This window comes from Cetorhinus maximus, chromosome 9 (assembly GCF_964194155.1).
Source record: "Cetorhinus maximus chromosome 9, sCetMax3.hap1.1, whole genome shotgun sequence".
Lineage (NCBI taxonomy): Eukaryota > Metazoa > Chordata > Chondrichthyes > Lamniformes > Cetorhinidae > Cetorhinus > Cetorhinus maximus.
The window spans coordinates 119,446,432-119,460,274 of record NC_135887.1 but is presented as its reverse complement, the minus strand read 5'-3'; the positions used below and the strand labels follow the sequence as shown (position 1 = coordinate 119,460,274).

At 42.1% G+C, this 13,843-nt stretch overlaps 2 protein-coding genes across 3 annotated transcripts in view; one reads left to right on the top strand and one right to left on the bottom strand.

Moving 5' to 3' along the window:
- The window catches only part of cstf3 (cleavage stimulation factor, 3' pre-RNA, subunit 3), a 107,308-nt gene that overhangs the window by 70,906 nt on the left and 22,559 nt on the right, over positions 1-13,843 (top strand). For both annotated transcript variants that reach the window (XM_078549462.1, XM_078549461.1), the window contains exons 9-15: positions 27-104; positions 228-390; positions 1,399-1,508; positions 7,845-7,961; positions 8,076-8,150; positions 9,523-9,666; positions 9,758-9,860. In XM_078549462.1, the coding sequence (XP_078405588.1) occupies positions 27-104; positions 228-390; positions 1,399-1,508; positions 7,845-7,961; positions 8,076-8,150; positions 9,523-9,666; positions 9,758-9,860 (790 nt within the window). The remainder of the gene's footprint in view (positions 1-26; positions 105-227; positions 391-1,398; positions 1,509-7,844; positions 7,962-8,075; positions 8,151-9,522; positions 9,667-9,757; positions 9,861-13,843) is intronic.
- The window catches only part of tcp11l1 (t-complex 11, testis-specific-like 1), a 74,799-nt gene continuing 70,616 nt past the window's right edge, over positions 9,661-13,843 (bottom strand). The window contains exons 11-12 of the mRNA XM_078549469.1: positions 12,012-12,073; positions 9,661-10,096 (exon numbers count right to left, since the gene is read on the bottom strand). Coding sequence (XP_078405595.1) covers positions 12,057-12,073 — 17 coding nt within the window. The 3' untranslated portion in view covers positions 9,661-10,096; positions 12,012-12,056. The remainder of the gene's footprint in view (positions 10,097-12,011; positions 12,074-13,843) is intronic.

The window sequence follows — 13,843 nt, the reverse complement described above, 5'->3', positions numbered from 1 at the left end:
CAGAGTTGTGATCTGTTCCTCCACAGAGCATCAATATTCACCTTGCTAAGAAAATGATTGAAGATCGTAGCAGAGATTACATGAATGCTCGACGAGTGGCAAAGGTATTCCTATTTTCCTTCAAGATGCTTGTGTCTAAGTTGATGCAAATTAGAAAGGTTTTAAAAGTCTGATTTTTTTTTTAAACTCAAGAAATAGATTCATAAACTTTTGTGCCTTTGTTACAGGAGTACGAGACTGTCATGAAAGGTCTGGACCGCAATGCACCATCAGTCCCGCCACAGAACAGCCCACAGGAAGCACAACAGGTCGACATGTGGAAGAAATATATCCAATGGGAAAAAAGTAACCCACTTCGAACAGAAGACCAAACACTAATCACCAAGCGAGGTGGGACTACTTAACAGGGCCAGTGCTGTATTGCAGAAAGGCAAACCGAAAACAGATTAACTGGTCATTTAAATCGCTGCTTTTTGAGGGATCTTGCTGTGCATAAATTGGTTGCCATGTTTGTTTACATAATGATCACTGCACTGAGCCCTGGAATTTCATCCCAAAACCTCTGCATCTCTCTACCTCCCCTTCCTTCTTTAAGACGCTCCTTAACACCTACTACTTTGACTAAAATTTTACTCACCTGTCCTCATATCTCCTTACGTGGCTCAGATCGTTAGAAATAGGAGCAGGAATAGGCAGTTTGGCTCATTGAACCTGCTGTGCTCTGCTCAGCATCAAATTTTGATTGATAATGTTCCTGTGAAGTGCCTTGGGATGTTTTACTAGTTTAAAGGCACTACATAAATACAAGTTGGTTTTTTTATTCTTTCATGGGATGTGGGCATCACTGGCAAAGCCAGCATTTGTTGCCCATCCCTAATTGCCTGATTTGCTAGGCCATTGCAGAGTCAACTATATTGTTGTGGGTCTGGAGTCACATGTAGGCCAGATCAGGTTATGATGGGATGGCCGATTTCCTTCCCTAAAGGGCATTAGTAAACCGGATGAGTTCAATCGACAATGGTGTAACTTTTTAATTCCAGATTTTATTAATTGAATTTAAATTCTACCAGCTACCGTGGTGGGATTTGAACCCATGTTCCCAAAGCGTTAGTCTGGGCCTCTGGATTACTTGTCCATTGACATTACCACTACATCTCCTCCAAGTGTTGCACTTCTGAAGTATTGCATTGTCTGTAAAGCATTTGGGATATCTTAGAAGGACATGTCAAAATCTTTTTAACTTGGGAAAGAGGGTAGAAATCAATAAAAACTCTGCTTAAGAATAGCTTTCTGTAGATAGAATGTCATTATTGATGTTTGCATGGTAGAGAAGATCTGCTGTAGAACTGACACGATATTTGTATAAATTCTTAAGAATTATATGTGTCTTTGTTGCAGTTATGTTTGCCTACGAACAATGTCTGCTAGTTTTAGGGCATCATCCTGACATCTGGTACGAAGCTGCCCAGTACCTGGAGCAATCGAGCAAATTACTAGCAGAAAAGGGGGTAAGCTACTACATAGCTAATTCTGTCAAATGATCAGTTCATCTTCTTCAGTTCAACCAAATCATAACTAAGAAAATGTGGCAAACTTTGTATTTTCTTTTATTCATTCATGGGATGTGAGTGTCGATGGCAAGGCCATTGTGCCATTAGATACCCTAAAATGCCAATTACAAGAGAATTATTATTCCTATTTTAATGGAGAGCACTGCAGAAAAAATTGCACATTGTTTTACATAAATGGCTAAAATAATTCTTGAGACCATTGCTTAATATTCCATGGCCTGGAACACAATAATCAACTGCATCAAAAATTTAAAAGAACCTGTCATGCCACATCCATGTACACAAAAAGCAGGACAAGTCCAATCTGACCAATTATCGCCCCATCAGTCTACTCTTGATCACCAGTAAAGTGATGGAAGGGGTGCTATCAAACGGCACTTGCTTAGCAATAACCTGCTCACTGACACTCAGTTTGGATTCTGCCAGGGCCACTCGGCTCCTGACCTCATCACAGCCTTGGTTCAAGCATGGACGAAAGAGCTGAACTCCCGAGGTGAGGTGAAAGTGACTGCCCTTGACATCAAGGCTGCATTTGACTGAGTGTGGCATCAAGGAGCCCTGGTAAAACTGGAGTCAATGGGAATCAGGGGCAAAACTCTCTGCTGGTTGGAGTCATACCTAGCGCAAAGGAAGATGGTTGTGGTTGTTGGAGGTCAGTTATCTCAGCTCCAGGACATCACTGCAGGAGTTCCTCAGGGTAGAGTCCTCGGCCCAGCCATTTTCAGCTGCTTCATCAATAACCTTCATTCCATCATAAGGTCAGAAGTGGAATGTTTGCTGATTATAGCACAATGTTCAACACCATTCACGACTCCTCAGACACTGAAGCAGTCCATGTCTAAATGCAGCAGGACCTGGACAATATCCAGGCTTGGGCTGACAAATGGCAAATAACATTCGCACAAGTGTCAGAGGATGACCATCTCCAACAAGAGAGAATCCAATCATCGCCCCTTGATGTTCAATGTCATTACCATCACTGAATCCCCCACTATCAACATCCTGGGGGTTACCATTGACCAGAAACTGAACTGGACTAGCCATATAAATACTGTGGCTACAAGAGCAGGTCAGAGGCTAGGAATCCTGTGACGAGTAACTCACCTCCTGACTCCCCAAAGCCTGTCCACCATCTACAAGTCAGGAGTGTGATGGAATACTCCCCACTTGCCTGGATGAGAGTAGCGCCCACAACACTCAAGAAGCTTGACACCGTCCAGTACAAAGCAGTCCACTTGATTGGCACCACATCCACAAACGTTCACTCCCTCCACCACCGACGCACAGTAGCAGCAGTGTGTACCATCTACAAGATGCAATGCAGGAATTCACCAAGGCTCCTTCGACAGTACCTTCCAAACCCATGACCACTACCATCTAGAAGGACAAGGGCAGCGGATAGATGGGATCCAGGGCAAACACATCTGCATTAAGTGTTTGCGACTCGAGGAGCTTCGGCTCAGAGTCATTGAACTAGAGGTCAAGCTGCAGACACTGCGACACATAGGGAGGGGGAAAGTTACTTGGATGCATTGATCCAGGAAGCAGTCACTCCCCTTAGGTCTTCTGATTTGGTCAGTGGTCAGGGACAGGAGAGTGTGACTGCAAATGTGACAGGTAAGGGGACCAGAGTGCAGGAGCTTCAGCCTTTGTAATTGTCCAACAAGTTTGAGGTTCTCTCAGCTTGTTTGGATGAGAGTGGGGACTGCAGGGTGGATGAGCTGACTGACCATAGCCGTGGTACAGCAAATTTTAAACTTAAATAAGAGCAATTATGAGGGCATGAAAGCAAAGCTAGCTAAAGTGAACTGGCAAATTAGGTTAAGGGATAGGTCAATAGAGATGCAGTGGCAGACACTTAAGGAGTTATTTCAGAATACACAGAATAGATACATTTCAACGAGAAAGAAAAGTTCCAAAGGGAAGACCCACCATCCGTCGTTAACTAAAAAACATCAAATATAGTATCAAACTTAAAGAAAAAGCATATAACTGTGCAAAGATGAGTGGCAGGTCAGAAGATTGGACAGAATATTTTTTAAAAATCAAAGAATGACTAAAAGATTAATAAGGAGGAAAAAATTAGGTTTTAGAGAAAGCTAGATAGAAATAAATAAACCAAATAGTAAGAATTTCTATAGATATTCAAAAAAGAAAAGAGTTAACAAAGTGAGCGTTGGTCCTATAGAAAGCGAGTCTGGGGAATTAATAATGGAAAACAAGGAGATGGCAGATGAATTGAACCGGTATTTTGCATTGGTCTTCACTATAGAGGATACAAATAACATCCCAGAAATAGCTGTAAATCAGGAAATGGAAGGGAGGGAGGAACTCAGGAAACTTACAATCATCAGGGAAGTGGTACTGAGCACATTGTTGGAGTTGTGGGCTGACGAGTCCCTGCGTCCTGATGGACTTTATTATAGGGTCTTAAAAGAAGTGGCTAAGGAGATAGTTGATGAGTTGGTTTTAGTTTTCCAAAATTCCCTAGATTCATCGAAAGTTCCACTAGATTGGAAAATAGCTAACGTAACTCCTTTATTTAGAAAAGGAAGGAGACAGAAAGCAGGAAACTACAGGCCAGTTAGCTTAACCTCTGTCATTGGGAAAATGTTAGAAGCTATTATTGAAGACGTAATAGCAGGACACTTGGAAAAATTCAAGGTAATCAAGCAGTCAACATGATTTTGTGAAAGTGAAATCATGTCTAATCAATTTATTGGAGTTCTTTGAAGAAGTAACATAAACTTACGCTGTGGATAAAGGGGAACGGATGGATGTACTTTACTTAGATTACAAGAAAGCATTTGAGAAGGTGCCACATCAAAGTTTATTGTGGAAAATAAAGGCTCATGGTGTAGAGGGTAACATATTGGCACAGTTAGAAGATTGGCTATCTAACGGGAAGGAGAGTAGGCATAAATGGGTTTATTCTAGTTGGCAAGACTTAACAAGTGGTGTGCCACAACAATTAGTGCTGGGGCCTCAACTTTTTATAATTTAGATAAATGACTTGAATGAAGGGACCGAAGGTATGGTTGCTAAATTTGCTAATGACATAAAGATAGGTAGGAAAGTAAGTTGTGAAGAGGATATAAGGAGGCTAAGAAGGGATATAGATAGGGTAAGTGAATGGGCAAAGATCTGGCAAATGGAGTATAATGTGGGAAAATGTGAAATTGTTCATTTCCACAAGAAAGATAAAAAAGAAGCATATTATCTAAATAGTGAGAGATTGCAGAGCTCTGAGTTACAGAAGGGTCTGGGTGTCCTAGTGCATGAATTGCAAAGGGCTAGTATGCAGGTATAGCAAGTATTTAGGAACGCTAATAGAATGTTATCATTTATTGCGTGGGGAATTGAATACAAAAGTAGGGAGATAAAAGCAAAAAACTGCGGATGTTGGAAATCCAAAACAAAAATACCTGGAAAAACTCAGCAGGTCTGGCAGCATCTGCGGAGAGGAGCACAGTTAACGTTTTGAGTCCGCATGACATAAGTCATGCGGACTCAAAACGTTAACAAAAGTAGGGAGGTTATGCTTCAGTTTCACTGGGCATTGGTGAGGCCACATCTGGTGAAGGAAGGATGTAAATGCATTGGAAGCAGTTCAGAGAAGGTTTGCTAGACTAATACCTGGAATGGGAAGGTTGCTTTGTGAGGAAAGGTTAGACAGGCTAGGCTTGTATCTACTTAAAAGAGTAAGAGGTGACTTGTTTGAAACATAGGGCAGAACTTTCCCCCCATTGTGGGGTTGTGCAGGGGCAGGTGGAGCCGGGCGCAAACCCAATCGGCGCCCCCTGAATGGGGTCGCACCGCCATTTTACGTGGGTGAGCCTTAGTGTGATGCACACCCGGAAGCGCTGAGTGCTCCCTGTGTGGGCAGGGAGGGATTCCCTGAGTCGTGACCTGCGGTCTATCGTGCATGCGCACGAAATAGCGCAGAAATCTCCCTGAGGCATGGAGGTCCTCAGGGAGATTACTTTCACTTATGAAACATTGTAGAAAGGTTAAAAAAAAAAATTTAAGGACATGTCCCCTCATGTGAAACTGTCACATGAGCTGGGACATGCTCATTAATTTTTTCTATTTTTTTTATTTAATTAATAAACCCTTCATGAAACCTCATCCCACCCGTGGATGAGATTTCATGAAAAATGCGAGGGCCGCCTCGGCTCTTCGCCTGCCCGCCAACCTTAAGGTTGGACGGGCAGCTTTCTTAACAACTTTAATTACTTTCTTAATGGCCTTAATAGGCCTTTGACAATCCAAATGATGTGCAGTGATGTCAGAATGCATGTCTGACATCACTGCGCGTCATTTTGTGCTTTGGCGAGCGGGCCCCGCCCCTGCTCACCGACCCAAAAATTCTTCCCATATAAGACCCTGAGGGGTCTTGACAAAGTGGATATGGAGAGGATGTTCTCTTGTGGGAGAATTTAGAACTAAGGTGTCACTGTTTAAAAATAAGGGGTTGCCCATTTAAGACAGAGATGAGAAACTTTTTCTCTTGGAGGGTCATGAGTCTTTGAAACTCTCTTCCTTAAAGGCAGTAGAAGCAGAGTCTTTGAATATTTTTAAGGTGTAGATAGACTCTTGATTAGCAAGGGGGGGAAAGGCTATCAGGGGTAGGTGGGAATGTGGAGTTGGGGTTACAATCAAATCAGCCATGGTGTTATTGAATGGTGGAGCAGGCTTGAAGTGGCCCACTGCTCCTAATTCATATGTTCGTATTATGGTCCATTGGCTGCCTCCGAGAATGTTCCTTTCCAATGTGTCTTTCTGTTGATATCTGATCCTTTATTGTGATTGTTTATTTCTGGCTATTCCTTCCCAATTTTTTTTCTTATTCGTTCATTCACCAGCAAGGCCAGACTGCCTATACCTAATTGCCCTTTAGGTGGTGGTGGTGGTCGGCCATCTTCTTGAACCGCTGCATTCCATATGATGTAGGTACACTCATAATGCTATTAGAGAGGGATTTCCAGGCTTTTGACCCAGTGACAGTGAAGGATCGGTGATATAGCTCCAAGTCAGAATGGTGTGTGACTTTAAGGGGAACCTGCAGGTGGTGGTGTTCCCAAGCATCTGCTGCTAGGTGGTAGAGATTGTGGGTTTGGAAGCTGCTGTTGAAAAAGCTTTGGCATGTTCCTGCAGTGTATCTTGTATATGGCGCATGTGGTTTTCATTCACACTTGTCTTTTATCCAGTAGTTTACGATAGCAAACGCAATTTGCCCACTATGTGTAATACTTAATATAGCTGGAAATGATTTCCCTGGTCTTCCCCTGAAAACCCCACCCACCTCAGATTAGCCTGTTCTCTAATTTCACCCCCAATCCAGTTCACACTAGCGCCGTTGTCCGATTTCATCCTCCCCCATTCCATTTACACAGCGAGGTTACCTTCCTACCTCTGCATTTCCTGCAGCCCCACATCCCTCCAAGATATATGCATTCCTCCAATTCTGGCCTCTTGTGGACCCCTGATTTTAATCGCTGACTGCTTTTAGCTACTTAGGCCCTAAGCTCTGGAATTCCCTCCCTACCTCTCTATCTCTCTCTCCTTTAAGTCACTCATTAAAACTGACTATATATACCAGTGTAAAAGTTGATCTCATAAAAGTCGACTGACGATTTAATATTTGTAATTTTTCATATACCTCATGTAAAATTCAACCTTAGTTTTTCAGGGAGCAAAGACCAAAAATTTCAGAACCAAAGCATTGTCCTGGAGATGTTTAGGATGGTTTAGGACACTAAAGTCGCAAAAATTGTTGCCACATTAATGGGTTGGTGAGATTCTTCAAACTCCCTGGTTAGATTGCAGCAATATCTGGTCTCCACCTCACTTTCCTCCTTTAAGACACTCCTTAAAACTTGCCTCTTTGACCCAGCTTTTGGTCATTTGCCCTAATATCTCTTTGAAGCTTGGTGCCAAAGTTTATTTTATAACATTCCTGTGAAGCACCTTGGGATGTTTTACTACATTAAAGGTGCTATATAAATACAAGTTGGTGTTGTTTTTACTTCTGAGGTGTGGTTTAAAAAAATCCTCATCAGGTGGCCGATGACCCATTTGTTTATGTTGTATCAAAAACATTGGGTTTACTTTCAATAACCCTGACTACACTGACATTTTCAAAGTGCATTACTGGTATCTTTTTATATGCTTGCAGCTCTTTCACATAATTGTATAGGAATCCCCACTATGCAGAATGGTCAGTGATGGTTCATTTGGGGAGCTTTTGTAATAAATGTTGCTTTGTGGCAGGACATGAACAACGCGAAACTGTTTAGCGATGAGGCTGCAAACATCTATGAGAGAGCCATCAGCACTTTGTTAAAGAAGAACATGCTGCTTTACTTTGCTTACGCAGACTATGAAGAAGTGAGTAGAGATTACACTGTCCTCTAGTACATAAAACACACACTGTCTTAATCATTGCGTCCTGTTCCCTGTTTTACTAACATATTTAATGGATATACTTCTGCTTTTTTCAAGAGTCGGATGAAATATGAAAAGGTACACAGCATATACAATAGACTCTTGGCTATTGAAGATATCGATCCAACATTGGTGAGTGTTACTTTTGTTTATTTTCAGTTTATGAATAAGAAATGATGTATGAAAAATGGGAACGATGCAGGGGTGACTGAGAGGTCCAAACAAGAAGTTGAAAGGAGAGCCACAACCACTTTTGGCTCGAGAAAGAAGGCAAAAATATAGGTAGAAACATTAGGACAGGAATAGGCCTTTCAGCCCTTCAAACCTGTTCTGCCTTTCAATTAGCTGATCTGTATCTTAATTCCATTTACTGCCTTGGTTCTGTTACCCTTAATACCCTCACCTAATAAAACACTGTAATAGTTGAGTTGAGCACTTAACCAACTTGTAACCTTATTTAATTATGTCAGTTATTTTCCTTTGTTTTTCTTTTAAATTGCCCTCCCATTGGATTTGTAGGCTAATGTTCACTGTGAATTTAGAGCTCCAGTAGCTACTGTACAGTTCCTTCAGTGCCACGAGTTTTTAACTACCTCACCGAAATAATAATTCTTCATATAGTCACTTGATAGGTTAGAACTTGAATATTGCTGAAAAGAGAGACATGTTGCCAAAGCTTTTTGTCTTGCACTCATCAGAACAAATGCAAGAATGCCAAATTTCAAACAATCACAACGAGTTATACTACAGGAAAAAATGGTGCTGATTGGTTGGCATGTCGGCTGTGGCCAAGGTGTTGCCATGAAGAAGGCAACTTGGAAAACTATAGGCTCCTCAAGCTCACGGGTAATTCAAAAAAGGCGCAAGGCTTGAACACATTCCTTTTGTTTACAGCGAACGGGTCCTTGCGTATGAATGTAGGGCATTCCTAGCAAGAGTAAATGAGCCACATTACAAGCATAACTGATTATCTTAAATTGGTTGTTAGTGTGTAGCTATTAGCATTCTCAAGATTGTTCATCAAGTGCTGTTCACTCACGAAATCACATCTAACAGCGGACGTTTTGTTTTTGGCTTTGCAAATACGGGCTGGTTGAGTACGTTGTGATCGTTTGAAGTTTGGCATTTTTGCATTTGTCCTGATGAGTGCAAGACAAAAATCTTCGGCAACATATGTCTCTTTTCAGCAAATTCTTCATATCTAAGCTGAAATAATGACTGCCAATGGCCTATCTAACCCAGGGGTGCATCATGTTCAACCCTGTGTTTCCAGTATGGTTTACTAGAAACTTTCTGTAGTGAGTAGATCACTTCACCCTTCTTAATCTGGGAGTATTGAGGACAATTTCTAATGCCCCCTACTGTAGGAGATGTGCTAAATTAATTAGCACTGGCTAGGAGTGGATATGGAATCTTCATGGCTCTGGCCCAATCACACCTGTAATTTTAAACTGACAAGCATTTTCTTTTAATGTAAATTAATATTTTGTTGTTTGCATTGAAGGTTTACATCCAATACATGAAATTTGCACGGAGAGCAGAGGGTATCAAGTCTGGTCGATCCATATTTAAGAAAGCAAGGGAAGATCCAAGAACACGCCATCATGTCTATGTGTCTGCTGCACTAATGGAATACTACTGCAGTAAGGTGAGCTCTCATGTTCTGTCCTGAAGCTCACAGCTCTGCAAATGCACCATGAGGCTCCCAATACATAACTGCATTCTCTGCTCCTTTTCAGGACAAAGCAGTGGCCTTCAAGATATTTGAACTGGGTTTAAAGAAGTATGGAGACATTCCAGAATACATATTGGCTTACATTGACTACCTTTCACATCTTAATGGTAAGAACTGTACCCCATTAGCAGCTGCCAGTTATTCTTTAGACATATGAAAGAAAGGTGTTGACAGATATGCCTGTTTTTGATAATTGTTTTGGAACAAATTGGTTAAATTTGTGCTGTGCAAGGTACAGTGGTACTGCAACCTGAAATTAAGCCTGTGGGATTTGCTGGGTCTTTCCAGCGATCGGTCTCAGTGCGTCCCAGCAGGCTCCACCTTGCAGCCAGCTATAGGAAACCTGCAGGCCAAGAGCACAGATTTTTCACAGCATAAAAGCAGCTTTAGAACCACTGTAAATAAAAATGGGAAAAATATATATTTAACATTCCTTCCATGCATCACTATACAGTCATGCACTATAAGCAATCATTACAATAAGGTGCATTTGTACAGCAACTTTAACATAATAAAACTACCCTAAACTATGAGAAAGACAACCAAGTGATAGAGGATTTAGACAGCTGGCCAAAAGGCAGAGTTGAAAGATGTGGATTTGAGGCTGCTTTATAATAACAGAGAACAGAAGTCCTATCAACAAGGAAGGAGCAACAGGAGCGATAAATGTAATAGGCGGCCAGGGTTGGAGGGCCGCTGGTGTAGGTTGGGACAGAGGGTTAGAGGAGGCTACAGGGCTAGTCAGGTGGCAATATGAGGCAATTTGCAAATGAGGCCAATGATTTTGAATTCTGTGTAGCCAAAATTTTGACTTTGTTGTTATCTCTAGATTGTTTAATTTAAATTATTGACTGCTTTCAATTTTAGTGCAAGATGAAATATTGAATTGTCAGGATGAGACTATTCTATTCAGACATTTTCAACATTGAAAATTGTACCATTAGATAAGTTAAGATCCTAAATTTATTTTTTAGACATTCTGTTAGTGAAGCTTCAGTAAGTATCCTACGTTGATTGGTTTTGGGATTTGGAGGGATTGGAGCCCAACATGGAAAAGGGGTGGAGAGTGTAACCTAGCAATCAATAAAAGTTTCATTGGTGGAGAGGTTAAGATATGGCAACATGGCAGAATTGGAAGTATGCTGTCTCAAAATTTGGGTTTAAAGCTCGTTTGGTTTGAATGAGACGGGTTTAGATTAAGTGAGAAGACAGGGAGGAGATAGAATCCCAAGCAAGGATACAGAGTATGTGGCAGGCACCAAATAAGATATGGCTTTAATCTTCTCAGAGAGGTTCTGGCTCATCTGTGACTTGATATTAGATAGTTAGTTTGACAACACAAAGATAGTTATGGAATCAAAGATGGTGATAGGCAAGAGCGTAGTCCATTGGCATCCATATGGAAAATGACCCCATGACTGCTGATGTTTCCCAAGAACTGAAAGTAAACAAGGAAAGAAAAGGGGATCAAGGACGGAATCTAGAGGCACCCTGGAGGTGACGGTGAAGGGGCAAGAGCAAAAGCTAGAGATGCGCTGGCTGAAATGAGACAAGTAGAAATCAAACCAAGGGCATTTCTCTGAAGATAGACCCTAAATGAGCAATGATGGAGTGATTGACCAGAGTCTTAATTGGTTCCTTTGACACTGCCAGCAAGAATCAAGAAGGGAACAAGCACTCAAGCACTCCATCTTTGGATCAGCTGGTAGCACACTTGCATCACACTTGCCCGTTAGGGCTTGTGGGTTGTAACCCTGCACCAGGACTTGAACACATTAATCAAGACTGACGCTTCAGTTCAGTACTGTGGGAGTGCTGCATCGCCAGAAGTGCTGATGTTTGGATGAAGCCATTTAGATAGATGTAAAAGATCCCATGATACCATTCCTAAATGGAGTCCGCCTGGTGCCCTCACCAACGTTCCTTCCTCAACCAGTACCGCCAAAACCAAATGAATTTATTATTTGTGGGGCTGGCTGTGCACATATTGGCTGTCAGCTTTGCTTATATAACATCATTGTCTACACTGCAGAAGTAAGTTATTGGCTGTGAAGCACTTTGGGACTTCCTGAGGCTGGGAAAAATGCTATATATTTAGAAGTTTTCCCTTTCATCAATGGGGTGCAGCATTGAAGGAAAGGTCACCAGTAGGTCACTCTGTGTCATCTCGTAACAGTTTGCCCAGAGTGGCCCCCGAGGGGAGGAATTTGTGCGCATTTCAGGTGATGAAGCAAGAGGAGAATAAGCAACTCGCTGACCTGAGGTTTCTGCTTACTCTTGTTCTGGTACTTCGCGGGGAAGGTTCACAATTTTGGCTGTCCTGTGTGGAAGGAGACAAAAGCTGAAAGGAATACTGAGGCACATGTCCGCTTTGACCTGGTACCCAGGAAACAGCTGCAGGAGAGCTGCGCCACCACTCAGATAAAAATGCCCGACTCTCTCTTCCAGAGCTTGGTCGATTCTACCAGGAAGGAAAATAAAAGGAGGAGAGGGGAACATTGAGATGTTACTGGCTGAAATGCTCCAGCACCTTGAATCAACTTTAAATAAACAGAGGGATGCCATTCAGCCCATCGAGTTTGCACCAGCTCTTTTGAAATTAGTCCCACTTTCCCACTTTTTCCTCCTTTTCCAGCTACTGTTCCTCCTTCATATATTTTACACATATAATTCTAACCATCTGAAATTCTGTGGTTTGGGAATTATGATACATGATCTGTAAATGGTAGCTAGCTTCATCTGAACTTTTAGAACCTGTCCTACGATGTTATAAATTCAGAGCAAAGACTTAAGGGGTAGTTTTTAAAAAATAATTTTTGGATTAATGTCATGTTTGACCCCATCTTTGATTTTTAGGATCATTACTGATTGTTCTCTTAGATCCCTGTCTGAACAAACTAACAAATGTTGGGCAATTTGCAGCTCTCAGCTACAAAAAAAGTGATGACGCATCCAAATACCATCATTGCAGCTATGAATATAATCCCTACATAGAACAGAGAAGGTAGAAAAGGTGCTGTTTATGCTTCCAGTCATTCTGCTCCATGTCTAAACCAGGATCAGCATGGTCTGGTTGGCTTTGGGTGGCTTCTACTTATGTGCTTTTGTGCCAGTTTCCTCTGTCATTGAACAACGATTTCTGAATTAAGAGCTGTCATCAACCTGATGTAGTTTATTGTACATTCTGCACCAGTGCAGTGTGAAAGTGATATTTTATTCAGATAGTTGACAGGTACAATCTGTTCAGTGGAGAAAGATGCAAAATAATGGTCCCATATATCCACAGCTGGACGCCTTCTCTGCGATTCGCAGGATTGTCCCAGGACAGCTGGGAACTAGGCCAGGCTCCAGTTACCCTGAGTCCCACCATCAACAACTACTTATATCTATATGACACCTTTTAATGTTGTAAAAAAGATGCTTCACAAAAGTGTAATCAAACAAAATTTAACACCGAGCCACCTACGAAATATTAAAGCAGGTGACCAAAAGCTTGGTCAAAGGAGCCTCTTAAAGGAGGAAAGAGGGGTGGAGAGGTTTGGGAAGGGAATTCCACAGCTAAGGGCCCAGGCAGCTTCAGGCATGGCTGTCGATTGTGCGACAAAGGAAATTGGAGGAGCACAGAGATATTGTAGAGCTGGAAGATGTTGAAGAAGTGGGGAGGAGTGGGCCATGCAGGGATTCCAGGATGCCCACATGAGTGCGGGTTAAGCCTCCACCCATCCCATAGATTATTGTACCAAGATGGACATGGGTGAAAGCAATGAAAATCAGAGTACCCGTGATGCCTATCCTAGGAATCTGGTGTGTGATTAGCGCTGGTACACTTGGGGAGATCCACTGGTGGCTGTGAAGCCCACCTAGAGGTCCAGGCCAGGATCATAGCCTGAACCTCCAAAGATTGCATAGAGTGTGCAGCACAGGCTATTTGTCCCAACAAGTGTTTGTGTTTTACACGAGCCTCCCCACACCCCTCTTTATCTCAACCTATCAGCATGTTCTTTTTTTTCTCTCCCCTACCTACCTAACTTCCCCTTAAAGCATTGATGAGCTTTCCATTAACCATTCTTCATAGTAATGAGTCCACATT